This window comes from Lithobates pipiens, unplaced genomic scaffold (assembly GCF_037356315.1).
Source record: "Lithobates pipiens isolate NorthernLeopardFrog02 unplaced genomic scaffold, aLitPip1_a1.2 Scaffold_25, whole genome shotgun sequence".
Taxonomy (NCBI): Eukaryota; Metazoa; Chordata; class Amphibia; order Anura; family Ranidae; genus Lithobates; species Lithobates pipiens.
In genome coordinates this window covers 61084052-61111720 of record NW_027507787.1, presented here as the reverse complement: position 1 = coordinate 61111720, position 27669 = coordinate 61084052, and the positions used below count along the sequence as shown (strand labels likewise).

The following is a 27669-nucleotide window of genomic DNA, read 5'->3' as shown; positions in this document are numbered from 1 at the left end:
GCTCGCAAGCATTGCAGAATGACCGGTATTTACTATGATCTCCAGAAAATCTCTCGGGGGTAGGTACCCTGGGCTCAGGAATTAGTATTACTACAGAGGGTGCTGATACTGGTCCGGCAACACCTTGTTGGTGTGTGGGAGAGGATAGAACCTGGATTTGACCTTCCAATCTGATGTAGCCTTCTTGAAGGCTCTTCACGGCTTGTGTGAGACCCGACCAGGTGTCTGCACAGTTCCTCCATGGGGGAGGCTCCCTGCTCGGGCTTGGTCATGGCTGTCTGATACTGTCAGACTTCACGTACCTGACTGATGAGCCCGAGATAGCAGGGGAAGGCCTCCCGTATGTGTCTGGTTCGCGGCCCCTAGTAATATGGACAGGAGGCACGGGAGCACAGATTGGTATGAGAGCCTGGCGGGTTGTTGAAGGAGAAGAGGCCCAAGGGCTTGATGCAGATGGGTCGGTGGTCTCCGCAGCATCCGGTGATCCGCAGAACCAGTGTCCCCATTGGAAGATTTCCCCTGTTACTTTTCTGGGGACAACCCAAACTTTGGGATTTTTTTTTACTCTTACTTTCAATGACAATAGTAAACAGCACAAACAGGATGGGTAAATCTCCCTAACAGGAGGGTCACAGACAGAAATACATACCTAATAGGTGTTCTAAACGATCTCCATTCTGTCCAAAAAAAAAGTTCTATTGATTGTAAGTAGCATCTACATTTTTTTACATTTTTTACAGGCTGTGGTGCCTTGAGATTTTGCGTACTTTTCAAGGAGCGGTGACTGAAAAAAGTTTGAGAACTGCTGTTATTTAACAAACTGATTCCTAGGTGGGTGTATTGCCTCAAACTCGCTGGCTGCAAATTGTAAATACTACATTTAATTTTGCATTATTGATATATGATTCCTATATAGGATATTTGGCGAAACAAAAAACAACTCCTTGTTCCTGCCCTGATGAACACTGCGATAGAGTAAAAGCCACTACTAACCAAATGCCATAGAAAGAGGATCTATTATTTTAAATAAAGGTACTTAGTTCTCATCTAATTTTACTAGGCAAACACCCCAGTAACAATGAAACAGAGGAATGTTTTTACAGTTCTGTGGAAGAAGAAATGCCGTCACGCCTAGTTACATTTTAGTTAATTCATTTAGTTTTATCCTTGTGCATTGATTGATTTTTATTATGAATGAACAATTACATTTTCATAGCAAGCTTTCAGAGGTTTGGTACCCCATTCTTCTCAGTCCAAGCAAAAAGAATAAAATAAGAATAAAATAAATCAGCAAAGGCAACAATCTTATCCCTGTGCGGGTTGCTGAGAACTTTGTACCCTGTCACGGCATAATGTGAGTGCAATTTTAAACCACCTACTAAGAAAACAATCCTATAAATCCTACTCGCAATGTCAGCTGTTACAATTTATGAATGGATGACATGGAGTCAGATGATTTAGAATGAAAATCACAACAGTGAGATGCGGACCAGGTCATGATGTATGGAGGAGGCTGAACTTAAGAAGCCTGTGAATAGACAAATTGCACCTAACAGCAGACATTGTTTCCAAGCTTAACAATACTCGCTCTTATCGTCTCTCCTTTTTTGCTTGTATACTAAAATACTTTGTTGTCCCCATAGCAAGCCAGGTCAATTGGAATAAATGGTTTAATTTCCTTTCTTTATGTCTTATGCCCCTTATACACGATCCGTAAATCGGACGACAGATCATCCGTTTTTTGGTTTTTTTTGCATGCTAGTCGTATATCGAAGCTGAAGAGTTTACTAAAGTAACGAATATTCTCATACAACAGAATTAAAAAATCGGAAGCGGTTTCATATCTTGTAGTGTATTTGTATTGTATTTTCAGACGACAACTGTACTGGTTATACCAAAATCGTACGATCTGATATTGTGCAATAACATTTTTTGTGTTTGTCCATTCGGATAATATCGGATGAACTGTCGTGATCGGCTCTCGAAAGCTCTGTACTAAAGTTCTGATTATCGTACGATTGCGTCGAAAGCAGTATTTTTTGTCAGATTTTCGGATTGTGTGTACCAGCCATTAGACAGAGATGTATATGAACAATGCAGTATTAATGAAAAAGGAGCAGAGTGTTTTCTTTTATATCAGCCCAGCTGTAAATGAATGGCATCATGGAATGTGAAACGTCCCATGTCAGAGATAATTAAAATTGTCAAAGACATGCATTTGCCAGGCTGTGTGGTATGGGACTGTCGGAAAATACAATGACAAAACAGCTGTATCTATAATTTGATATAGTAGCACATAGCTTTACTAAGTATATGGATTGTCATTAGTTCACTAATCCTTACTGATTGGGACTCTTGTAAAAGAAGAGGGTGGAGAAGACAGATTGGAATACAAGGGTGGGTCAGAAGAAAGAGGTGGTTGCCTAAGAACTATAGTAGCTGTGTGGGTGGAACTGAGATCCTGGTACACTCTCACACACTCTGCTAGCCTGCACTTGCATATCACCTCTCTGGATAATGCTTCCAACTCTCTGCAAGGACCAGCATTGACTAAAGGCACTAATTGTACAGGATCCCCCCCCCCCCATCAAACAGCAGCCGAAGAATAGGGGGTGCTGCAGGACTTCAATGAAGAGAAGACAAGGGGAAGTGTCAAAAGAGAAATCAGCTGCATCCCATTGCTGAGCAACAATGAAACCTCTGCACTTGCATGGAGTGCTCATCCTCCTTGTGTGCAGCTGTTGTATGTTCGGAGATTTCCAGGTGAGAATCCATGACACAGCTCTGTTTCTTATTAATAAGTCACAGGATGTTTAGTATTTATCAGTGTCAGACTTTGCTCTGCTAATCACCATACTGCTTATCCAAGACTGTATACCCTATTTGCTTTTGTAAATAATATAGTAAAAAAACAAACAGTAGGTTTTTTGATTTCTTTACAAGACACAGAAAATCATGAATCAAGATTCTGCTGCAGCAGTATGCTCTTGGGTTTTTGATCTGATGTGGTAGTCAGCAACACTGCAGTAGCAGCAGAGCTATATGAGTGGAAAGGCCGTTAAATATACATTTAGACTAGTATAGACACTCAACCTGGGCAAACTATATATATCTATATTGAGAACATCAAAGAGAGATCCTAAGAGTGGAGCACAATGATGATGGTATAATAGAAATAAAATAAGTAGAGCCAGTACACATACACAGCTGTTTAATACACATTTAAAAATTCAGATTTTTTTTTTTTTGCTTGTTCTTTGCTCAGGGCATCATTAGGAGCACATTTGTCATTGACGGAGATGAACAGGCCCAGGGTTGGGTTAGCTATGGAATCTGAAAATTTCTCAGTCTTGTCATTCCAATTCTTTTATCTCTCTGTCTTTCCATGTAATGCACTAGGCTAAATGAATATTGCACTCCCAGTGTATATACTATACATGCATGGTCATTCTTTTAGAACAACCTTGAAAAGAAAAAAAAGATATATGTCCAAAAAGAAATACGGGCTTGGCTAAATGGGTGTGGTTTTTCCTTTATATGGGTATTAGTAAGAAATTCGGTAGTGTGATTTATCTGTCCTGAATGTTTGAATGAAAGATGTAGAGAGATATGATAATGTAAAATCAATCAAATAATTTTATTGCATGCAATTTTCTTTTTAAATTAAAAGCAAATTAATTGCAAAATTAGATGGAAGGGCCCTACCTTCCACCACCTTTTAAATAACCACAGAACCCTGCTTCCTTATCCTGCTTTTGTTTCAGGCTGTTTTAAGAGTAAAGACATGCTGCATGTTATGCCGCGTACACACAACCGGACTTTCCGGCAGACTAGGTCCAACGGGATGAGTGCGTCAGACAATCCGAACATGTGTGGGCTAGTCCAACCATTTTTTTATAAAAAAAAATCCGACTGACCTAGAAATAGAACATGTTTCAAATCTTTCCGACAGACTAAAAATCTGGAAAACCGTTTGTCTGTGTGCTAGTCCGAATGGACTTTCGAATGGACTTAGTCCGTTCTTGTGTGGCCAAGTCCGTTCGTTCCGAAAGTTCGTTGGGAAGACCGTCGGACCTAGTCCGTTGAAAAGTCCGGTCGTGTGTACGCGGCATTAAAGTTGACTAGGGGGTAAAGCAAGGATCTGGTTAAGTGACTGCCAATGCACACATAGGCATTCCAAGCGTATTAGAATATAAGCGTTTAGAGGCTGAAAAAAAACCCATCATTTGCGCTTTCCGGAGAGGAGCTTTTAAGCAGAAAAATGCTTAATGACCATAAAAGCTTGTAAACGTGCCTAATATTCAGGCCAGTGGAATGAGTAAGTGCCCAAATGCTTAACATGCCTAAGTGCATCTAAATGCACCTAAACGTATGTTCAAAATGCGGCTTTGGGTGTATTTTTTTAATCTGCTTTTTTTTGTGCCAGGAGCAAAGTAGTCCAAGGTAGGAAAAAAGCATGCTGTGCGCATGAGGCCTTTAAAAATGAACTGGCAAAGGAATCTTTTATGTTTCTTTTCTCCTTTTTTTCCACTTTAAAGCTTACCACAGTACTAGATTTCAGCCATAGTTTGTGCTGCCATGATACAAACAAGATACAAGCATTGTAATTTAAGCAAATTGTATCAAAGCACATAAGTATAGAACATGTTAGTAATGTGAAATGTAAGCTGTATGAGGGTTATTGGTACTCACAAGCTGTTTCCACTAAAATCAAGCATCATAAGAGAAGATTTCATGAAAACAAGAATAGTATTATTAGGGTCACCATGAATGGGTAATGAGATATGCCAATTGTATTCATTACGGGTACTTGTATAGCACCGTTAATTTATGCGGTACTTCTATAAGATACATTCACATCAGTCCCTGCCCTTAAAGAGCTTACAATTTAAGGTCCCTTACTCACATTCATACAAATACGCATACTAAGGCCAATTTAGACAGGAGCCAATTAACCTACCAGCATGTCTTTGGAGCATAGGAGGAAACCGGAGTATCCGGAGGAATCCCACACAGGCAGAACATTGTTGGGATTTGAACCGTCAACCCTAGTGCTGCTAGGTGGAAGTGCTACTGTGCTGCCCTTTTTTTAAATAAAGCGATCAATTCAAATTTCACCTTCAGCCAAAGACTGTTAAGCCCCATACACACTATCAGTTTTTCTGCTGAGTTTTTCCTTCAGATTTACCAAAACCACATAATATGAGGTCAAACCTTAGGAGTTTTAATGTGTATGCAATCAGGCAGGCCCTTGTACTACATGGTTTTGGTAAATCTGAAGACAAAAATCAGCAGAAAATATGACAGTGTGTATGGGGCTTTAGAGATTTCTCACCCTCTGGAAAATCTGCTCACCTTTTACAGGCATTGGTCAGGACATGTCTCATATATGAAGCAAAAGTTAAAGCAATGCTCAAGTCAGTTGCATTGTTTTTGAAAATCATTCAGGCTAATAGACAGGTAGCCCTTTTATGGTACTCTATGATCATTTTAAGAACAAATTATGTTTCCATGTCTTAAAAGCTTACCAAGAAAGTCTAATTGAAAAACAAGAAGTTGCCCATAAGGACCAACCATATTTAAACTTTTATTGACTGGAAAATGAGGCAAAGAATGTGATCAGTCAATTACTATGGTTAACTTCTCACTTTTCTTTTATATGTAGCTCCCTAAATCTCCATATAAATGGTGCCTATGTAATGGACATAAAGGCTTGCTTTTAAACAAGGATGATTTTTTCTTATTCAATGGAAGGACATGCAAAGGGTATTCAACTATGCAGTTCATTAGTGACTTTCCACAGATTAAAGTGGAAGTAAACCCATCGATTTAAACAGTTAAAAAAAAAAAGGCATGCCAGGAATGCTAACTGCACATTGGCTGTGCTCTCAGCCAAACTGTCAAACCATCCAATGGCTGGTGTCATAACGAATCACATGTGCAGCACCATAGTAGTTGAAGATTAAACCGAGGCAAAGATGGCAGCTTCCTTGGCTGAAAACGATAGGGGAGTTTACTTCCACTTTAAGAGAGCAGAATAGGCTACATATCTGACTATTTAAAACATGCTATATCCCCTGTTAGTCACTGGTTTTACGGGTTGTTATATTTATAGCGTTCCTTGTGTAATCTAAACATGTACAAATCGAACCTTGACTGGCGTAACTTGTGCCTGGATTTCTATTTTGCTCTGTCTCCAGTCCAAGGTTAGTGTACACAGTGTTTATAGACATAACTGTAGCATACCTCACATAGAGGAAAGAAAGTACATGATAACGGATGAGGACGTTTAGTTTACAGAGAAAAAAAAGGGTGTACTAGAATGACCCTACTCTCTAATGGCAGACTTTGCATCTTACAGGAAGGCCAGCGTTGTTATTTCTGACTTTAGAGGATCGTAAAAAAACTGAGGTGGAAGTAACTGCACTCTGTTACACCGAGCAGAAGGTTGTCATTTGGCTCTTTTCTATCAAGCTTTCAAAGTTTAAATCTTCCCAAAGTGGAAGACCATGGACACTCGTTATTTTCCCAATCTCTCAAGCACATTGCTTGAGGTCGAAGCTCTGTCAGCTGCTAAAGCCATTGTAAAACCAAGTAAGGGGCTATCACTCCTGCTTTTTTTGTGTTTTCTAATCTAGATTAAATAAAGAATTTAGCAGGAAAAGTGTCTGATGTTGACCCATAAATTAAATGGCCAATTTATATAGACTCTGACTCTGGTGTTAGAATTACCAAAGGGTCTCTGCAGGATACATTTTTGACCCCTCAGTTGCCAGCCAGCACCCATCTGACCCACATCTAGTATAAATGTGTCCCAAGACACAAAGGGTCCTTGTGCAGCTGCACAGTCTGCAAACATGGTATGTACAGCCCTGAATCCATTACTTTATGAGCCTGAAGATCAAGTTTGAATACGTAATTTTTTTGAGCCAGGTTTAAATACATATTTTTTTTGAGCAAAGTTTGAATACATATATTTTTGAGCCAAGTGTCATTTTTAGTCTTAAAAAAGTTTTTTGCTTTCCTACATGAATTTAAGGTTCCCCTTGGTACACTTAGACATGTATGCCTGGGGAAAGGAAAATACTGGGGTGCTGTTGGCACAAGAAATACAAGCAGACACTGCATTGCCTACCCCTTACACTTTCCACTTGCTAAGCTCAAGTATACAGTGAGTTAGCAGTTACTTGCCACAAAAGAATTTTGACTGAGTGCCTGCTACTTACAAGGTAATGGGAGGATGACAATCTACTGCTGATCAAGAAGACTATTCACTTTTGGGGAAAAAAAAGCATTGAGGTTCAATATTATACAACAGGGGTCTCTTCGGCTGATAGTTGTTCACCTAGCTCAATTGAGTATAAATTAGAGAAACATACATAGTTTTTTTTTTTTTTAGCTAATTACCTGTTTTGGTAGCCTTTTGGTATTTTTTACCACAATCCTCTTTGGAGCCATGTGCATTCCTCTGTTTTATCTGTTCTTGCAAGCCAGCTTATAAAATTATCAGCCACAAGGGAATCTATGTATACAGAAAATAATTATTATTTTTAGTGCCTTACTATCTCAAGACTTTTCCTTGTCTGACAGGTATTGCAATGATTTTGTACCATTAACCCATTTTGTTTTAAAACGAAACTAAACTCACCAACCTAATGCTTTTCCAAAACAATTACATCCCAAGGCATGCCATCAATGATAACTGTCATAGTTGCTTCTTGTGCTCTCAACTAAATTGTAAAACCATAAAATGGTGGGTGTCATAATTGATCGAACAGCACCATGGCAACTGCATACCAAACAGAGGGTAAGATGGCAGCTTCCTTGGCTGTAAAGGATAAAATGGAAAATTGTATCAAATACCATAATTTTGCTTTCCTGACGCCAAACCATGGCAGCACACTAGTGACAGAGCTCCGTCTCTTGACCACTCCCACAGGATCAGGGAATAGCATAAATAAAGGCGCAGTTAGCTGCCACCCCATTCTTTGTAACAAGCCGTATATCAAAACGTAATGTACAAGGGTGGGTCCATATGCTGCCACGGTTTGGACATCAGGAAAGGAAAATCATTAAGTGTTTTATACAATTTTCCATTTTCCTGATGCCAACATGGCAGCATACTATTGATAAATAACTAGCTGACAGGGTGGGTACTGCTTAATCAATGTTAGTTTATTTACAATGTAAGAGAAGATTGGATTGTTCTTCAGAAGATAGGGTGCCCGGATCTACTCTATAATGCATTAGAAAGGTATTTTGCGATAAAATGAAGCTGTTCTGCAGATAGTCTCCATAGACACATTTGAAAGGGCCACCTATGAGGCTGCCCTGGTAGAGTGTGCAGTCACAGTTGCAGAGAGTTCACACCCTCTTGCCCCATACGCTCTGCGAATAAGCTTGGCGATCCACCTCACCAAGGTCCTTGAGGTAGCCTCCTTTACTTTGTATTTTCCTGCTGGAATTTGGTACCCTTCCATTCGCCACCTGAACCTCTGATTTGTCTTGAGTTGGCTGAATCCTCCATTGGGAGGGTAACATTTTTGGCCAGCCTGACCACTGTTGCAACCACCACTGGAGGGGAGTCAAGTGAGGCTATATCTGCCTCCTGCAGGGCATATAACGTATGCAGTCGGTTGAAAGAGAACCTTTTTTCAGGGTTCTGCCACTCATACCTAATACCCTTAATCTCCTCCATGAAAGGAAAAAAGGATTGGCATTTTTGGAGGAACGAAAAATAGGTTTTAGTCTACTTGGAGGCCTCCTCCTCCTCCCATGTAATGGCCTCTTTGATTGCCTGGATATATGGTTCCACCAGGGAAAAGCTAAACCTGAGCTGTTCCGGATCACTGCTGGCTTCCGCCTGCTGCATCGACTCTGCAGAGATAGTGCTGAAATGAGGAGCACTACCTGCTGAAGTCCCTGGTTGATCCTCTACCAGGGCTTCCTGACTAGCGCCACTAACGGGCTATCTGGCTGGGATAATGGACGTGACTTCGCAGATGGAGTCTCGCACCGCCTTCTTCAGTAAGGTTGACACTTGTGCAGTCTCCTGCTTTCTATCCACTGCACACTCTTCTAGCCAGCCCTTGCACACTAGCTGGTCATTGGGGCTGCTCCACAGGCCCAGCAGGTATTTTCATTAGGGTGCTGGTATTGCTCAGTAGAAGAGAAGGCGTGCCATCTCTTTTTTTTTTTTTCCCTTTGGAATGGGAGCAGTGCCTGCCCTCTCCTGAGGAATCTTTTTCTTCTCTGGCTCGAGATCTTCGAGAGCGTGCGGGGCTGAAAACAAATCAAAGCAAACCGCAATAAGAAGGCACTCCATTGTTTTTTTGTTGCAAAAACTTGAAAATGTACCCAAACCGGTGGTCCCCTACCTAATCTTTGAGGGTATTGTATAAGCGGTGACTCACTCAAGCTAGTTGGGACAGCCAGCTGAAACGGGAAAGGTGGGATGAGAAGACAATTATTTAGGAAGTATTTTTGGGGTAAGGGAAAACAAACGTGCTCCATAAAAAAAGTAAAGAGAAGGTCAGCCCCCACCCCCAACAACTTTTTTTTTTTTTTTTAAAGGTGTAGTACCTGTAGTACAACAGCGGGGGGAGCGCAAACACCAAATGCCCGTAGGCAAGGATCTCAGCAGGGAACTCTACTTGACAGAAGAGGCTATGTGTCTGCCCGCCATTCAAGGCAACACAGGCCTATTAATAGAGCAGAGGGCCGGCAGAGAACCTCCTGAACAACCACAACATACAGGAATATACAATGTAATACTGACATATAATCACACACATAGGTGTCTTTTTTCAACCTCACCTACAATGTAACTTTGGGAAGGCCCGCCTTCTGCCTTCTGTCTGAATGGCGCGAACACAGGGGTCAGCTCCTGGGACCAAAGAAGGGAGAGAAAGAGAAAAAAGAAGTAAGAAAAACATGAACAAAGGAAAGGGACAGCAACAGCAACCCAGCAACCAAATGACACAGATAAAAAAAAAAAAAAAAATGAATACTTAGCAATAGGGGCCCCCCCTCACACACCTCTGCCCACAGTAACTTAATAATTGTGAGCTTTCATTCCTAGTGGGGAAACACTGCAGGGGCCCCCATCAAGACGCGCAGAAGTGACTCCTTAGGCTATAGTGAATTTAGCAGCCTGAGCCTGGGACCTCCTACTGGGAGAGGCTCAACCCAGCCGGATTCTGCACGGAGGCAGAGGTGGGGACATAACATTGCTTACTTCATCACTGGTGTATGAGGAAAAAAAGAAGAATGGGGTGGTGGCTAACCCTAACACCTTTTATTTATGCTATTCACTAGTCCGGAGGGAGTGGTCTAGAGGCGGAGCTCTATCACTAGTGTTCTGCCATGTTGGCGTCAGGTTTAGTTCCACTTTAAATAATTGTTAGGTCCTCGACCCCAGATTATCCTCCATTGTATGCAAGTTGCATAGGTCAGTCTCAAGTATACCTGAGCAGCTTTGCACTAACATACTTATTTGTAAACTAAGGATAGTAGCACTAAAAGCTATATTGGTACAAATGTGACTGTGATCTGTGAGGTGTAGCCATGTAAATATTTGAATCCATTTTTTTTCAGTTTGTGGCATAAGGATACCAAAATTGTATGCTGGCAGTAGTGCAATATCACTGTCCACACCCAATGAAGTGTGAATGGGCTCTACATGGTCCATCTTGATTTCTTAATTTAGCACCAGTGTTTATAAATTCCATTTCTAACACCATGGTTTCCAGACAGCAATATCTGGGGCAAGAACTAGAAAGCATTCCTTTTATTCAGTTCAATGTGTTGCAGCAACACACATCCCATAATGCATGAAACAGTCTGGTGGTTGAAGTGCCATTAATTTCAAACAGTACTGTCACACACTGGACTTGGTTTTGTGCCCTACATTTATTTTAAAGGCACCCCATTAGCATTATCTGCCTAATAATTAAGAATGGCACCACAACGCGGGTCCCGTTAACTCGATGTCCGCCCGGTGCCCGCAATCATCTCACAAAGCAAAAGTATGAGGAGATGCCTTTGTAAACAAGGCATTTCCCCATCCCGCCTAGTGACATGACAGATCACTGCTCCCTGTCATCGAGAGCAATGATTGCTGTCATGTGAGTAGTAGCCCACCCCCCCCCCCCCCCAGTTAGACGCAATCCCTAGGACACAGTTAACCCCTTGACTGCCCCCTAGTGTTAACCTCTTCCCTGCTTGTGACATTTTTACAGTAATCAGTGCATTGTTATAGCACTGATCGCTGTATAAATGACAGTGGTCTCAAAATAGTGTCAAAAGTGTCTGATGTGTCCACCATAATGTCGCACTCATGATAAAAAACGCAGATCGGCGCAATTACTAATAAAACATTTTTTCTATAATAAAAATACCATAAAACTATCCCCTATTTTGTAGACGCTATAACTTTTGTGCAAACCAATCACTATACACTTATTGCGATTTTGTTTTATTTTTTTATCAAAAATATGTAGAAGAATACATATCGGCCTAAACTGAGGAAAAAATTAGTTTTTTTTAATATATGTTTTGGGATATTTATTATAGTAAAAAGTTAAAAATGTTGCTTTTTTTTTTCAAAATTGTCACTCCTTCTTTTGTTTATAGCACAAAAAATAAAGACTGCAGAGGTGATCAAATACCACAAAAGAAAGCTCTATTTATGTGGAAAAAAGGATGTCAATTTTGTTTAGGTGCAACGTCGCATGACTGCGCAATTGTCAGTTAAATCGACGCAGTGCCGAATCACAAAAAGTGCTCTGGTCAGGAAGGGGGTAAATCCTTCTGGGGCTGAAGTGGTTAAAGTGTATTTATATCATTATATTTATTATTCATGATAATCCCTCAGTTTCTGATCTAGGGACAATGTTTTACTAGACAGGAAGTAAGGGAAAATCAACAACTGGGAAACAGATATTCCCCTATGTAATTTTTTTTTATTTTTTGCTTTTCGCATTTTGCAGATTTGCACTATTGATTGGTTTGCGCAAAAATTATAGAATCTACAAAATAGGGGATAGTTTTATGGCATTTTTATTAATAATTTTTTTTCACTAGTAATGGCAGCGATCTGAGATTTTTTTATTGTGACTTGCGACATTATGGCGGACAGATCGGACACTTTTGGTGCTATTTTGGGACCACTGACATTTATACAGATTAAAAAATGCACTGGTTACTGTGTAAATGTGACTGGCAGCGAAGGGGTTAACCAGTAGGGGGCGCTGCAGGGGTTAAGTGTGTCCTAGGGATTTATGCTAACTGTAGGGGGGATGGGCTACATGTGACACAATACTGATCACTGCTCCCGATCACAGGGAGCGTGATCAGTGTCCTGTCACTAGGAAGAATGGGGGAATGCTTGTTTACATCAGCATTTCCCGGTTCTTCCTCTCTGTGAGATGATCACGGGTATCCCCATGGACATTGCGTCAGCGGGACCCGCTATCACACTGGCGGGCGCGCGCACCCACAATGCCACGTCTTAAACGGCAACGTACAGGGGCGTTAATATGCCTGTATGTGCCCTTCTGCCGACATATATCGGTGTGAGCCAGTCGGCAAGGGGTTAAGGAATCTCTACATCACATCCTCCAGTGGCTACACATATACTGTAAAGTGCATCTTCACTTTAGGCTGGGTTCACACTAGTGCGAATTGAATGCAGGGGTTTGTTCACAGCTTCCTTTTGGAGCTGGTTCACATAGATCCGCGGCGGCTCCGGTGCAAATTTGCACTGGGTCCTGTGCGGTCTGTTTCAGGTCCAAATTCAGCCAAAAATTTGGGTTGAAATCAGACCTGAAATGATGAATGGGGATGCACCAGACCCCTGCTGGAAGCCGCATGTGGCATAGATGTGAACCCAGCCTTAGGCTTTATTTATCTCATAGCTGACAGAAATGCTAGGCTAGGTCTTTAAGGCCCAGAACAGAAAAAAAATTATATTCCTGTGAAGAGGATATCTGCACACAGGTTATCCCTAATGAAACCACTGGAAGTGAACCTGGTACCAGTATACAATCAACAGAAACTGTACTTTTCATCTGCAGCTATTTTTCACTTTTTGTAATAAATGTTGTCACCTGTGCCAAAAAACCTCCCAACAGAGTTGCAGAGGAAAACATTGCAGGTCCACAGACAGGCCCGCAGTCAGTTGCCAGCAGCATTTTATACGCAGCAGCTTGTTTGCCTGCAGCACGCTGTTCCCTGAGCTGTGTCCAAACTGTAACCCCAGAACTGCTGGACTGATTAGCCTTTTCCCCTAATGGGCACCTGTATATTGCATATCAGGCTACCAGTCATTTAGCATACTGTGCAACAACTTTCTGTGTGTTTTAACCCTAGTGCCTGCAGTCCTGGACAGTTGGCTGACGGTTTTGCAAAGGTCTGGAACATATTTTCCTTAAAGTAAACCTTCCCGTTCAGAAATATGGAGGCTGCCATTGCTTACCTGCTTGAAAAATGCTAGTTGTCCAGCTGAAGTGCTGGTCTAGTACATTGAGCCAGTGGGGTTGAAGGTAAATAGGGGTTGAAGACTAAGTGCTTTAAAAAAAAAGGGTGCGAACGTTACGCCGCTCTGCAACTTCCAGGCCCTCCCTTCACCATTGCTGACTCTCCCTGCTGATCCAATATTATCGGAGCCCACGCTCGTGCAGGAAAAACTATTTTTTTAAGAAGAAAGGGCCATAGACGACGGGGCGGGGCTTAGCACGGCGTTGGTGTCCTCCGATGTCCAGCGCAGGAAGGGGTGTTTTAAAAGGCACCATTGTTGCTGTTGCAAGCTGCAGAGGGACACAAGAGCAAAGGTGGCATGCAAAAGGTTTTTGGGGCATTCCTTTTGTCACATTTACTACTGCATCAGGCTGAGCATTAATAGCAGCAGCAGAGCTGGACTAATGTTCAAGCAGTGGATTCATTCCTTCTGGTATTACCTCTGCTGTGTGCATCGGGCTATGGTCGGAAGGGGGGGTTAAAAACACCTCAAAAAAGGGCTCTAGAAGGACTATAGTCACACGGCAGCCTCGAACCATCTCAAAAAAAGATGGCATCCTCCCCTGAGAGTAATATGGCTGGTCAGAGTGAGCCATCAGGAGGGGCAAGTGTTGCAGCTACTCTTAACACTGCAGCCCCTGTGTATATTACTAAGGAGGTTTTTTCTTCAACCATTTTAAGTTTGGAGCAAAAAATGTATGCTTTAATAGCATCTCAGAGTGGGACTAAGCGTAGCAGATCTCTGTCCATTGTTCAGGACGCTCATGCTGAGGAACAAGGGGCGAGAGATGACAAATTTCTCTCAAAGGACCAGGAATGGGCTGATGTCTCTTCTTCTGAAGAACCTAATATGGAAGGATCAGGTTCGCAGGAAAGGTTGTTGGTACAATCTCTCACTGCATTGGTCCGCACCACATTTTTACTGCCAATAAAGCAGTGAGTTGATGAGCCCACTTCTGGTTTGGGTTCACTAAACCCTGCCCAATCTGTTCATGCTTTTCCTATCTATCCATGGCTAAAAAAAGCTTATGTATTCTGAGTGGGAGCACCCAGATAAACAGTTTTTCCCTCCAAAAATGTTTCAATACTTTATCCTATGGAGGAAGAGTTACCGTATATACTCGAGTATAGGCCGACCCGAATATAAGCCGAGGCCCCCAATTTACCCCCAAAAAAACTGGCAAACTTATTGACTCGTGTATAAGCCGAGGGTGAGACATGCCTGTCCATCCCTGTGTGTGTGTCCGTCCATCCCTGTGTGTCCGTCCATCCCTGTGTGTCCGTCCATCCATCCCTGTGTGTGTGTGTGTCCATCCATCCATCCATCCCTGTGTGTGTGTGTCTCCATCCATCCATCCATCCATCCCTGTGTGTGTGTGTCTCCATCCATCCATCCCTGTGTGTGTGTGTCTCCATCCATCCATCCATCCCTGTGTGTGTGTGTATCCATCCATCCCTGTGTGTGTGTGTGTCTCCATCCATCCGTGTGTGTGTGTGTGTGTGTGTGTGTGTGTGTCCAGCCTACCTGTGTCCCGAGCCTTTGTCCCGAGCCTCCGTCCCGTGCCTTGCCTCCTTGCCTCCGTCCCGTGCCGTGCCTTGCCTCCGTCCCGTGTCGTGCCTTGCCTTGCCTCCGTCCCGTCCCGTCCCGTGCCGTGCCTTGCCTTGCCTCCGTCCCGTGCCCTCTTCGTCGGCGCCTCGGCGGCCATTGTAAAATTCAAAAGCCGCGCCTCCGCCTTCGCCTGTGATAGGCGGAACACTGAATTTCCCAGCAGCCTGTGTTCCGCCTATCACGGACATCGTATCATCCTCGTCCGTAGTACGAGGATGATACGATGTCCGTGATAGGCGGAACACAGGCTGCTGGGAAATTCAGTGTTCCGCCTATCACAGGCGAAGGCGGAGCCGGAGGCGCGGCTTTTGAATTATAGAATGGCCGCTGTCTGTCTGCTCGACACGCTGATCGAGCGGGCAGACAGCGATGACTCGAGTATAAGCCGAGGGGGGCACTTTCAGCCTCAAAAAAGAGGCTGAAAATCTCGGCTTATACTCGAGTATATACGGTATATAAGAAATGGGGAATCCCAGAAATTGACAGTGCTATATCCTCTGTAAACAAAAACCTGACTTGTCCAGCAGACAATGGCAGCGATCGGAGTATCACAGTCCTTAAAGGACCAGTTTATAGAGGTACTCAAGGTTATTCCTGATCAGCAGGCCCAGGATTTGCCCGGGATATCAGAAACGTGTTTTCCAGTAGACGCTATGAAAGATTCTATTCTCCAGGCCTCATGGCTCATGCTAGGGCTGGTACATGTGCATAGAATCCTATGGTTGAAAAATTGGTCAGCCGAAGCACCATGCAAAAGGCTCTTGGTCAGTTTAGCATTTCATGGAGAACGATTATTTGGAGACGATCTAGATAAGTATATCCAAATAATTTCTAATGGGAAAAGTTCAATTTTACCTGTTAAGAAGAAGTTTGAGCATTTTTCTTTTAAACGTGCTTCTTGTCCAGTGCCAGGGGCATCAGCCTCCAGGCAGTCATGACGGCCTCCACCGTCAGGGTCAGTCCCAGGGACAAAAGAAGACCTGGGAAAGGAAACCCACAAAACAAAATATCAAAGCCTCCTTATGAAGGGGCGCCCCTGGTCGCTCGAGTGGGGGGAAGGCTTCCACAGTTTTCAGGGGTCTGACAAGAACAGTGTCAAGACAGATGGGTGGCTTCCTCAATTTCTCTAGGTTACAAACTAGAGTTCCGAGAGTTCCCATATACTCGTTTTCTCAGATCAAACATTCCAGTTCCCATATACTCGTTTTCTCAGATCAAACATTCCTAGAGATCCGGTGAAAAAGAAGTCTCTCTTTCTAGCTTTGGATCATCTTTTGTCTCAAAGAGTGATATTGGTGGTCCCCTTGGAAGAGCAAGGATTAGGGTTTTATTCAAGAATTTCTACGCTTTGAGGTAGAAAATCTTAATTTTCAGTTTGTAGCTTTGACTTTCGGTCTAGCTACTGCACCTCAAGTGTTTACAAAGTTCCTGGGTCCTCCTTTAGCCAGGTTAAGGGCTCAAGGTATAACGATACTAGCCTACTTAGACTATCTACTCTTGATAGATCAGTCGGTAACCCGCTTAAACCAAAGTTTGGTCACAGCAGTCAGCTACCTAGAATACCTACTGTAGGTTGGATTCTCAACCTAGAGAAATCCTCCTTAAAACCATCAAGGATATTGCAGTACTTGGGGCTGATCAGAGATACAGTTCAGAAGAAGGTGTTTTTGCCCCAGGAAAGGATCGGTTCTATAAAGGAACTTATTCAGTTGGTCAAAACAAAGAAGAATCCTTCTATTCAACTTTGCATGAAGTTATTGGGAAAGATGGTGGCTTCTTTCGAGGTCGTTCCTTATGCGCAATTTCGATCAAGACTGCTGCAAAACAGTATTCTGTCAACCTGGAACAAGAAGGTCCAAGCTCTGGACTTTCTAATGCGTTTATCCCCCAAAGTGCGCCAGAGCCTCAATTGGTGGTTAAGATCCAGCAATCTTCAAAAAGGAAAATTGTTTCTACAAGTCACCTGGAAGGTGGGGACAACATATTCCAGCCTTCTGGGTTGGGGAGCAGTCCTGGAAGAAGCATCTGTCCAAGGGAAAGGGTCCAAATCAGAGAGGACCTTTCCCATCAATATTCTAGAGATTCGGGCAGTACGCCTGGCCCTAGAGTCTGGGACCCTCAGACTACGGAATTGTCTTGTCAGGATCCAATTGGACAATGCCACAGCGGTGTCCTATATCAATCACCAAGGGGGCACGAGAAGTCGTGCGGCCCAGAGAGTGGTGAATCATATTCTATCTTGGGCAGAAAATAACATTGGCAGGCAGACAACTTGAGTCACCAACAATTGTTCCCGGGAGAATGGTCTCTTCACCCCGACATCTTTCTGTCAATATGTCAAAGATGGGGAGTTCCGGACATGGATCTGTTTGCATCCAGGTTCAACAACAAGATTGACAACTTTGTGTCAAGGACAAGGGATCCGTTGGCATACGGAACAGATGCCTTGGTTTTTCCATGGGATCAGTTTTCACTGATCTATGCGTTCCCTCCTGTTCTGCTGCTTCGTCGCAGGATCAAGCAAGAAGGAAAGGAGGTAATTCTTGTGGCCCCAGCATGGCCCAGGAGATCTTGGTTTGCTGAGATCATAAATATGGCGGTAGGAGACCCTTGAACCCTACCACTGGGGCCAGACCTTCTCTCGCAGGGTCCGGTATTCCATCCTACCTTACAAACACTAAATTTAACGATTTGGCTATTGAGACCCACATTCTAAAAGATGGTGTGCTGTCAGCTTCAGTAGTTTCTGCTTTGGTTAATGCTAGGAAGCTGGCCTCCAGAGTAATATACTATAGAGTCTGGAAGGCATATATCTGCTGGTGTGAATCCAGGGGTTGGCACCCCAGGAAATATGTCATAGGTAGGATCCTTGAATTCCTACAGATGGGATTAGAAATGAAGCTGGCCTTGAGTACTATCAAAGGCCCGGTGTCAGCCGTATCAGTGTTTTTTCAATGACCACTTGCTTCACAGTCTCTGGTTTATAACTTTATTCAGGGGGTAACACGGATTAATCCTCCAGTTAGGCCACCCCTGGACCCTTGGGACTTAAATTTAGTCCTGTCGGCATTACAAAAACAGCCTTTTGAGCCAATACGAGATATTCCCTTAATCCTTTTGACAACAAGAAAACCATTTTCTTTTTTGCCATATCTTCTGCAAGAAGAGTATCAGCTCCTATACACACGGTCGGAGATTTTGCCAACCAAATCCGTCAGATTTTGCCCGTCAGATTTAGTCCGACGGATTGTGTCCGAAACTGTTGCATACACACGGTCGGGCCAAGTTGGCGAAAAATCCGATCTTTCAGAACGTGATGACGTAATTTAGTTACGATGGGACTACATTCAGGCTAGTAGCTAATAGCTTTGATGTAGGAATTTGATCTGAGTGTGTGTGGCACTTAGTCCGATGAAAATGCTCTACACATGATCGGATTAGGTCCGTCCGGCCCAGTTGGTCGGGAAATATTTCCAACATGTTGGAAAATTGGGTTGGACGGAGATCCGGACGGAATCAGTCCGATGCATACCACACACAGTCGGATTATCTGATGACACGGTCCGATAAGACTCATTCCGACAGATTCTCCGACCGTGTGTACAAGGGCTCAGAGTTGGCTGCTCTTTCTTGTAAAGTGCCATATTTGATTATTCATAAAGATAAGGTTGTATTGCGGCCTCATCCTAAATTCCTTCCAACGGTAGTGTCAGGTTTTCATTTAAACCAGGTGTAGCACTACCCCCCGAAGGAGCTGCTGGTTAGATTTGGGCTTACCGTTACCTCCTGGTTTCCTCATTGTACGTCTAGGGGTTCCCGTGGTAGATAGCCCAGTAACTTGGAGACTGACAACAGATCCACTTGAATGGATTTTATTTGAAAAAAACGTAAACAATGAAACAGTCTCTTGAATTGGGATCAGAGGGTTGCAAAGGAAAGCTCAGGTACTCTTAGTGTCAAAGTCAAATTTGCTAAAGAACTTGCTTACTTTGACTGCATCTAGAGAATAGCCATTCGCAACTGGATGATCACTCAGGTTGAACAGTCCTTCTTTCACAAGGCCTAGCAGCCAACAAGGTGCTTACTTTAGAACAAGTCTCCGCCACAGACGTTGTAGAATACGCAGGAAAACTAAGCTTGAAACACTTGTAGGATACCTGGATCTTTCAGCCAGCTTGGTGATATCCACAAGACTGGGTTCTCTCGGTTACTTCAGACCTTCCAGGCTCTTGCTAAGAAACCCACCGCATGTGGTGTTCTTCTGAAGAGTCCTCTGCTGGAATGCTTGAAGTCACTGGGTCTCTCCCGAACCGGAGACAGCACCCAACTACCTCAGAATCCTTCTTTTAGTTTCCCTGCCTCAGGCTAGCCAGCCCCGAGACATCAAATTCAGGTGGATTCACACGCCAGGCCATAGCCCTCCTGGGGGCTGGTCAGGAGGACCAGGACCATGAAGTCAGTACATCATTCTGGACCGGAACCCAGAACCACGTGACCTCTGCATCTTAAGTACCCTCTCCCAGAAAGCACAGAGAGAACGCCACTCCCACTGGGTGGGCCCTGAGAGAGAGTAACTTAAGCACCTAACCAGACCATAGTTCCAAGCCTGCCAGAAGAGACAGTGCCCCCTGTGGCCAGGCTGAACATCTCACGGTCCAGTCAGACTGATGCTAAAGTCTAATTTAGACAATTGTACCCAAACCAAACTGCAGTTTAGGCAAACTTTAACTTTGGAAAAACCGCATAGCGCGTGCTCTTCAGGAGCCGCCGCTACACAGGATATTATTCTGCCTTAATTTTTTTCCAGAACCTCAATCTGTGGAAGAGAGGTTACTACATTCTCTTGATGTGGTGAGAGCGGTCAAGGTCTATTTGAAAGTGACCACTCAGATTCGTAAAACAGATGTTTTGTTTGTGTTGCCAGACAGTCCTAAAAGAGGACAGGCAGCGTCAAAATCTAGTATTTCTAAATGGATTTGTCAAATGATTGTTCAAGCTTTTGGTTTAAAGAGGAAAATTCTTCCTTTTTATATTAAAGAACACTCCACCAGAGCTGTTAGTGCTTCTGGGGCAGTGCATCACCAGGGCTCCATGGCTCAGATCTGCAAGGCCGCAACTTGGTCTTCAGTCCATACATTTACCAGATTCTATCAAGTAGACGTAAAAGGTCATGAGGATATCTCCTTTGGGCGCAGTGTACTGCAGGCTGCAGTGTAGGTCCTCTTGTCTCTTTGTGCCCTACTATTGTTGTGTCTCCCTCCCTTCAGTTGGCATTGCTATGGGACATCCCACATAGTAACTACCATGGCTTTGTGTTCCGTGATGTACTTCAAAGAAAAGGATTTTACAGGTAAGTTGTTATAAAAATCCTATTATTCACATTGAAAGGGAAGTTTCACTTTGCAAAGGTATGTTCTTCAGAGCTTAGCGCCTTGAGGGAAAGCACCTCTGACTTCTATCATCCAATTAGTGCAAGCAAAACTGTTTTTTTCCCTTGTATGTGATTGGGTATTTTTTGCAAGTGTAATCTCACCACATGCACTAAGCGCTATAGAAAGTTCCCTTGCAAAATCAACAACTTATTTGCTTTTAGTAAATTAACCCCACTGACCCAGAACAAGCATGCCTAGAAAGTCAAAGGGAAGTTCTTATCTGTATATTAGTTCTTGGTCAAAGTAGTGAAGCAAGACAGCCAGGCAACCATCATTTACCATACAGGAAGTCAGCAATGGTAGCCTTCATGCTCCCTTTAAAGCTTAACTTCGGGAAAAGTAAAAATACTCCTTTGCAGTGGGCTGCACCCACACTGCAAGGGTTAAATCTCATTTAGGTTTAGAGGTACAAGAAAAGCAGTTTTAGTTACCTCGCTCTTTGCTTATGCAGACACCTCCATGCTATAAGACAGGTCCTCACATCCCCAGCAGTCAGAGGCCCTCTGATATATTTATGTCCAATGGAAAGCCCATAGCCTGACATTGGGTGTGAGGATCCTGAGGAACAGTCCACTGCTGGCATTTAGGGTAATTCCAACAGCTGTGTAAGTGGAGAACTGCTTTTCTTATTCCCCCTAGGGCTAGGCCTAAAGGAGCACTTAACACTTGCAGTGTAGAGGCAGCCCCACTGCAAGAGAGCATTTTTATTTTCTTTAGAGTTGGGCTTTAAACACATGGGTTTTATATTGTTGCAGTGTTGAGCCTTGGAGGGCAGAGGGAATCAGACAAATCTAATGCAGCCAGGTGGTAGACTACAGAAACATTATCCTCTTTACATTCTGTTTTACTTTCGCTTTCTATTGTTCTGCTGGATGTGTGTTGCACTATCCCCTCCAGTCAGCAGGGGGTGAGCTAAAGCCAGGAAAGCCCATGGACATCTATTCAGAATGCTGAAGTTCATGAGAATTGAAGTCCGGGACAGCAGCCATAGAATGAGACTCATGGACCCTTTACACTACAATTCTCAGAATATACCAAAGCAGAGCAGGAGTGTTAGAATAACTTTTAATGGACTGCGCAAACAATGTCTTCCTCTTGGCACCGAGGGACCTCCCTGTGTGCCCACATATTGGCAGGTCAGTCCAGCAGGGACAAGAGCTTGAGGCCTGAGAGTGGAGACACCTGGCATAGAGTCACATGGGCCACAGCATCACATCTGCACCATTGCTGCAGGGAGACCGGAGCATCCTCTCAACCTCTTCTTCCCACTGCTGATCACGAGAGGCATTCTGTGGAGAGGCAGTGGGGACCCCCTTTCACAGCAACAGTTCACAGCTGCACCAAAGGGACTGGTGAGAGGGCTGTTAATTGTTGACATTGCTTGCAGGGACTAAGCCACTAGAGGCAAGTCATTGATCATACTGTACTTATACTGCACCCACACCACACCTATAGTGCACCTATACTGATACTGAGTGCTGCTTTACCAAGAATGTTGTTAAGTGTACCAACACTTCCTAATAGGCCCAACTATAGCTGACCCCCCCCCCCCCCCCCTCCACTAAGCCATCCTACTAGCCCCTGTCTGTTATTTATTTAGTGAGTACCTCTGCCAGTGAGTATAGGCCTAGCATAGTTACTAGTAAGGCATCTTGGCCGTATTCTCTCCCGAACGCAGTTAGTTAGGCTACATTATGGTACATTGCTGCCCTCCGCTGACCTTGTTACTGTTTACATTGATGTGGCGCAAGGTGTCATCTTATATCTAGTGCTACTGATTTAATTTATGTCAAATTGTTTCCTTACTATTGCCAGTATACTTCTATGCTTTCTTTTGCTACTATCTATATTGTGTGACAATACATTAAGACTTGCCTTTACCAATTTGTTTAGTGCCTGTTTCTTGATATAGTACCATTATTGGGTATCTGGCATTTCCTTCCATGATTTTCTGTGACAATGCATGCTTTGTGTATTCAGTGTCAGAGGGGCTTAAGTTCTTTAACAGGTCAAGGCAAAGAATGAAGAACCCATTCTATCCAGTGGCTCCTGTGGGGGTAGCGCAACACTAATGCAGGCCATACACGGTCGAATTTCGAACGAATTTTCTTTTCAAAATCAGAAAATTCGTTTTTTTTGTGATCCGATGATGCCACCATTGATTTTCGAAATTCGGCCGACCAAGCCTTCAATTTCACCTCATGTTGCTACAGAAAAGAATTTTCTTGGCTGGGAATCTTCTTTTCTCTCCGTACATTTTCTTTTATCTCCGTACATTTTCTTTTATCTCCGTACATTTTCTTACGTTTCTCGCACGATTCTCCCATCATTGATCAGAAAATCGTTCGTTTTTCTAAAAATTTCCAACATGTCCGATTCCTCAAATTTTATTTCCGCACGAAAATCGGCTGTTGCTGCAGCCCACTAATGGTGCGAAATTCATACGAAAATTCTTAGATACGATTTTCGAAAGAAAATTCTTTCGAAATTCGAACCGTGTATGGCCGGCATAATAGTAAACATCTCCCATAATGTGGAAGATTTACCAAGACTGATACACAGAATCTGACGCAGCTGTGCATAGTAGCCAATCAGTGTCCAGGTTTTATTGTCAAAGGTTAATTGAACAAGCTGGAGTTAGAAGCTGATTGGTTACTTTGCACAGCTGCACCAGATACTGTGTGTTTGAGTTTTAGTAACCCCCCCCCAGTGTGTCTCATTGTGCCTGTGTTGCATTGCCTTGCAGTGGATGGATGGATATTACACAACTGATAAAACAGCAGTATTGTGGTTTTAGCCCATACTACTTTACACCAGGGTAGGCTGTGGTTTCAGGATCTTTAAGCTAAATATTGAATGCATTTTTATTCTGTAGCCACAAGTAACATCGATTTGATATGCTAATATACGTTTGGGTTCCATTCATTTCTGCAGGCTGTGATTGTTAAAGGAAACCTGTACTGCAAAACATAGGCTGCCTTAATGATGAATATGTTTGCCTCCTGCTGTCTCTGACTCCCTTGCCTCCCAAGTCACTCATCTGGGACAAGCATGATCAAAAAGCCAGAACACTACTTTTACATCAGTAGTTTAGAAGCTGTTCAACCTACTGATTCATCATGGCAGCCATCCACTACCATTTCCAGGAGGAGAGTTCAGCTCAGCAAATGACAACTTCCATTCTACCCCAGTCGAAAGTTTTTTTAACCACTTCAATACTGGGCACTTACACACCTTCCTGCCCAGACCAATTTTCAGCTTTCAGCGCTGTTGCACTTTGAATGACAATTGGTCATACAACACTGTACCCAAACAAAATTTTTATCATTTTTTTTCCCCACAAATAGAGCTTTCTTTTGGTGGTATTTGATCACCTCTGGGATTTCTATTTTTTGTTAAACTAATTAAAAAAATGTTTTTATTTAGTTTTAGTTACAAAACTTTGTAAATAAGTACGTTTTCTCCTTCACTGATGGGCACAGATGGGGCTGCACTGACGGGCACTGATAAGGCGGCACTGATGGGCACCAATGAGGTGGCACTGATGAGGTGGCACTGATGGTTGGCACTAATATGCGGCACTGATGGTACACATAGGTGGCATTGATGGGCACTGATAGGTGGCGCAGATGGGCACTGATAAGCGGCATGGATGGGCACTGATAGGCGGTGCAGATGGGCACTGATTTGTCGCACGGATGGGCACTGATAGAGACACTGATGTACACTTATTGATGGTACAGATGGATGCCAATCAGTGCCAAACATTGACTGCCAATCAGTGATACCCATTGTGAGCACTGATTGGCATCCATTGTGGGCACTGATTGGCATCCCTGGTGGTCTAGGATGGCATACCTGGTGGTGGGCATCCCTGGATGTCTGGTGGTCCCCTGTCAGAGGAGCAGCCGATCGACTCTCCTCTACTCGCGTCTGACAGACGTGAGTGAACAAAAGCCGATCACTGGCTCTTCCTGTTTACATTGTGATCAGCCATGATTGGACACGGCTGATCACGTGGTAAAGAGTGGTCAAAGACTCTTTACATAGATCAGAGTTGCACTGTGTCAGACTGACACATCGCAACAACGTCGCCACGATGCGTGCCCCCAGGGGCACACAAAGGCTTGATATCCTGCTGGACGTCATATGACACTCGGTCAGGATATTGAAATCACTTTGCTGACGTCATATCGCTATATGGCGGGCGGCAAGTGGTTAAAGAAACTGCTAGAGAAAAAAGAAACCCTGAAGGTTTATTGTTCAGAAAACTAGAGGTAACTGCTCATACCTGCAGCAGCTTCCAAGATCTGGTGGCTAATATCAGAACTTCCCTTCTCCTGCATATTGGCCTATATATCACTATATTGTGTTGCCTCACTGGCCATAAGGAATGTACAGGAGAACGAAAGGAGCAGGCAAGCAGCACTATTAGCAAAAAAAAAATTCCCTGATAGAAAAGCTGATCAAAATCTGATCAAACACTTGATAACCTGATTGTACAATCTCCTTAAGATCTACTAATAACTTTTTTTTGCATGACTGCTTGCAAATTAATTTGGGTGGTTTAGTGACATCACGTGACACAGTTTTGATAAATCTAAAGGAGATTGTAACATCCATTTAAAGTGGAGCTATGTTCACCTTCTCTCCAGCGCTGCGGTCTCCTGGAGCTCCCTGCCAGCTGCCGTCATCTTTGACCGGATCATCTTCTGGATACCGATTGGCAGCCATTTTCATTGGTGCGGCCGTTAGAGCTGGGCGATTTTTTCCTGAAAAAAAAAAATTGCAGATTTGCAAAAAAAAATAAAAAAAACGTAATTCACGATCTGAACCGAGTTTTTTTTTTTTTTTTTTTTCTTTGATGGACACCGCGCCGCTCCTGAGGAGCTGCAGGCAGGAGTTTTTTTAGGCAAGGCCGCAGCTTCGGCCTAGACGCGGCTTCTGGCCTCATGGATTAGGCTGAATTCGCGGCCTATTCAGCGGCGTCCGGCCTCAGCGGACTAGGCCGAAGCCACAGCCTCGCCTAAAAACTCATGCCCGCAGCACCTCAGGACCGGCACGGTGGTGAAAAAAGAAAAATCGAAAGAAATCGATTTGCTTATATTTTGAATCGATTTGACCTCTCAACTCGATTTAAATCAATTTTTTCCCCAGCCCTAGCGTTCGTGATAATGTCTCTCCTGTGCGCGAGAGTTCATTCATCCTGACATTGCCAAAATTTGTACAATGAACAACTTGTGTACAGGGCATACAGGCAGGTAATGGAACCTTAGTGCAGTAGAGACATAGCGGTTTATTTACTAAAGCCTGAAAGTGCAAAATCAGGTTTACTTCTACATAGACACCAGCTTCCAGGTTTTATTACCAAAGCTTAATTGAACAAGCTGAGGTTAGAAGTTAGAAAATAAACCCCATAGTATGGTACTTCTGCAATTTAATCCTGCCTGTTTGCCAAATGTTGACTTCTTAACTAAAGTTCCACTTTAATAAGACTTTGCAGATCAATGTGGTTTGCAGGAAGTCACTGAACCATGTAAACTAAATTGCTGCAGTTTCACAAAGTTAATATGTGCAGAAATAGTAACTCTCTTTTACTAGCTTCTATTTTCTGTTTGCAAATTCCTAGGATATCGTAAATTCCCTGCAAGCACAGAAGCACCTGCTAAAAACAGGTAAGGACTTGACTGAACCCTGCATCACTACTAAGGCTACAATTTCACAACTCTCCTTATCTAAGAAGATTGAAACAGCTGTGTTACACATAGCCATACAAGCTGAACGCCAGTCAAAAATAAACACCCTTTAACCCAGTTGAGTATTCAATAAAAATTATTCACGGTGTTCTTTGTATAGAACTAGTTTTCCTGAATATGCCTAAGCTCCTCTAGTCCCTTGCACTTCAAGACTCGAAGGCTTGAAGAGGGAAAGACAGCAGTCTGGGACAATTAGACTTGGTTACATTGTGTGGTACTGTCATTTTACTTTTGTTAATATTCATAAGGCTGGATTCACACCTATGCATTTTTAGTGCTTTTTGCATTTTGCAGATTTGTACTACAGTCTCAGTTCCCGTTAGCAGCAGTGTCCTGCAAGACTTTGAAGTATGCGAGCTGTGTGACAGGTGCTACACCAGCAGCTGCCGACACAGCTCGCAATAGTAAGTGGCGCACACCTGACCATTCAGGCATGGTCAGTAGGGTGCCCCATGACAGCTTCCGCTTCGATCTACCTGTCAATCACAGATAGCTGACGGGTAGATCAGGTCTAGCTGATGGGTATGTCAGCTATTCTGCTCACAGGACATGCAGGGAGAGAGGTGAGTTGATGGAGGAACATCAGTTTGGTGTGGTAAGCTGAGCACAATACCTGGCAAAGCTTAATGCCAGGAGAGAAGTTTATGTGGAAATATGTGAAGGGTTGGAATAGCAGCGAGTGTGTGTTGGAGCCCTACAGAGTTTGCAGCCCCCCAAGCTAACATACATCTCCTAAGCAGGAACACATCACTATCTCCCTAAGCATTCTGTCCAGATAATGTTCAGTTATGACCTTTCCATTTAACCCTGTGTTATCCAAACTCTGTTCAATGAAAAGTGTAAACTCACCACATAAACACTCTATATACAAAATAACATTCCCCAATAAAGATCAGAACATGATGTTCACATTTGCATGGAAGCACAATTGAATGAATGCTGATTATTCAGAGAATTACCGTATTTATGTTTATTGAGGATTGCGTTTTTTTTAATGTACTAACAGTTAAGCTTCATACACACAATCCGAAAATTAAATGAAAAATGCCACTTTTGAAGTGTTCGCGCATATGCGCATATCTTTTTTTTTTTCATGGGGGAGTGGATCTTGGGTGGGAGTTCCCACACTTTTTCCCCCAGGACTTGACCCCTGCCTACATTGGAGAAAAGTAATGTCACCAGGATACCTTTAGGGCTCATTCTCATGTGTGGCAGCCCTTGCCACCCTTCTGACAAGTTTTTTCCAGTGGATTTCTTTTTAGAGGGTGGCTGAGAGGCGATTTGTTACTTTTACACTGCCTGTTTTAGCCATAAAAAGGCCTAACCATTGGTTGCGCTGCGCTCTCATTAACTT

The 27669-nt window shown here is 43.3% G+C and overlaps 1 protein-coding gene across 1 annotated transcript in view; it reads left to right on the top strand.

Annotated features, from left to right (window-relative positions):
* Nucleotides 1-2460: 2460 nt before the first annotated feature.
* The window catches only part of LOC143930304 (neurotrypsin-like), a 67754-nt gene continuing 42545 nt past the window's right edge, over nt 2461-27669 (top strand). Inside the window, exons 1-2 of the mRNA XM_077454539.1 lie at nt 2461-2763; nt 26189-26234. Coding sequence (XP_077310665.1) covers nt 2692-2763; nt 26189-26234 — 118 coding nt within the window. The 5' untranslated portion in view covers nt 2461-2691. The remainder of the gene's footprint in view (nt 2764-26188; nt 26235-27669) is intronic.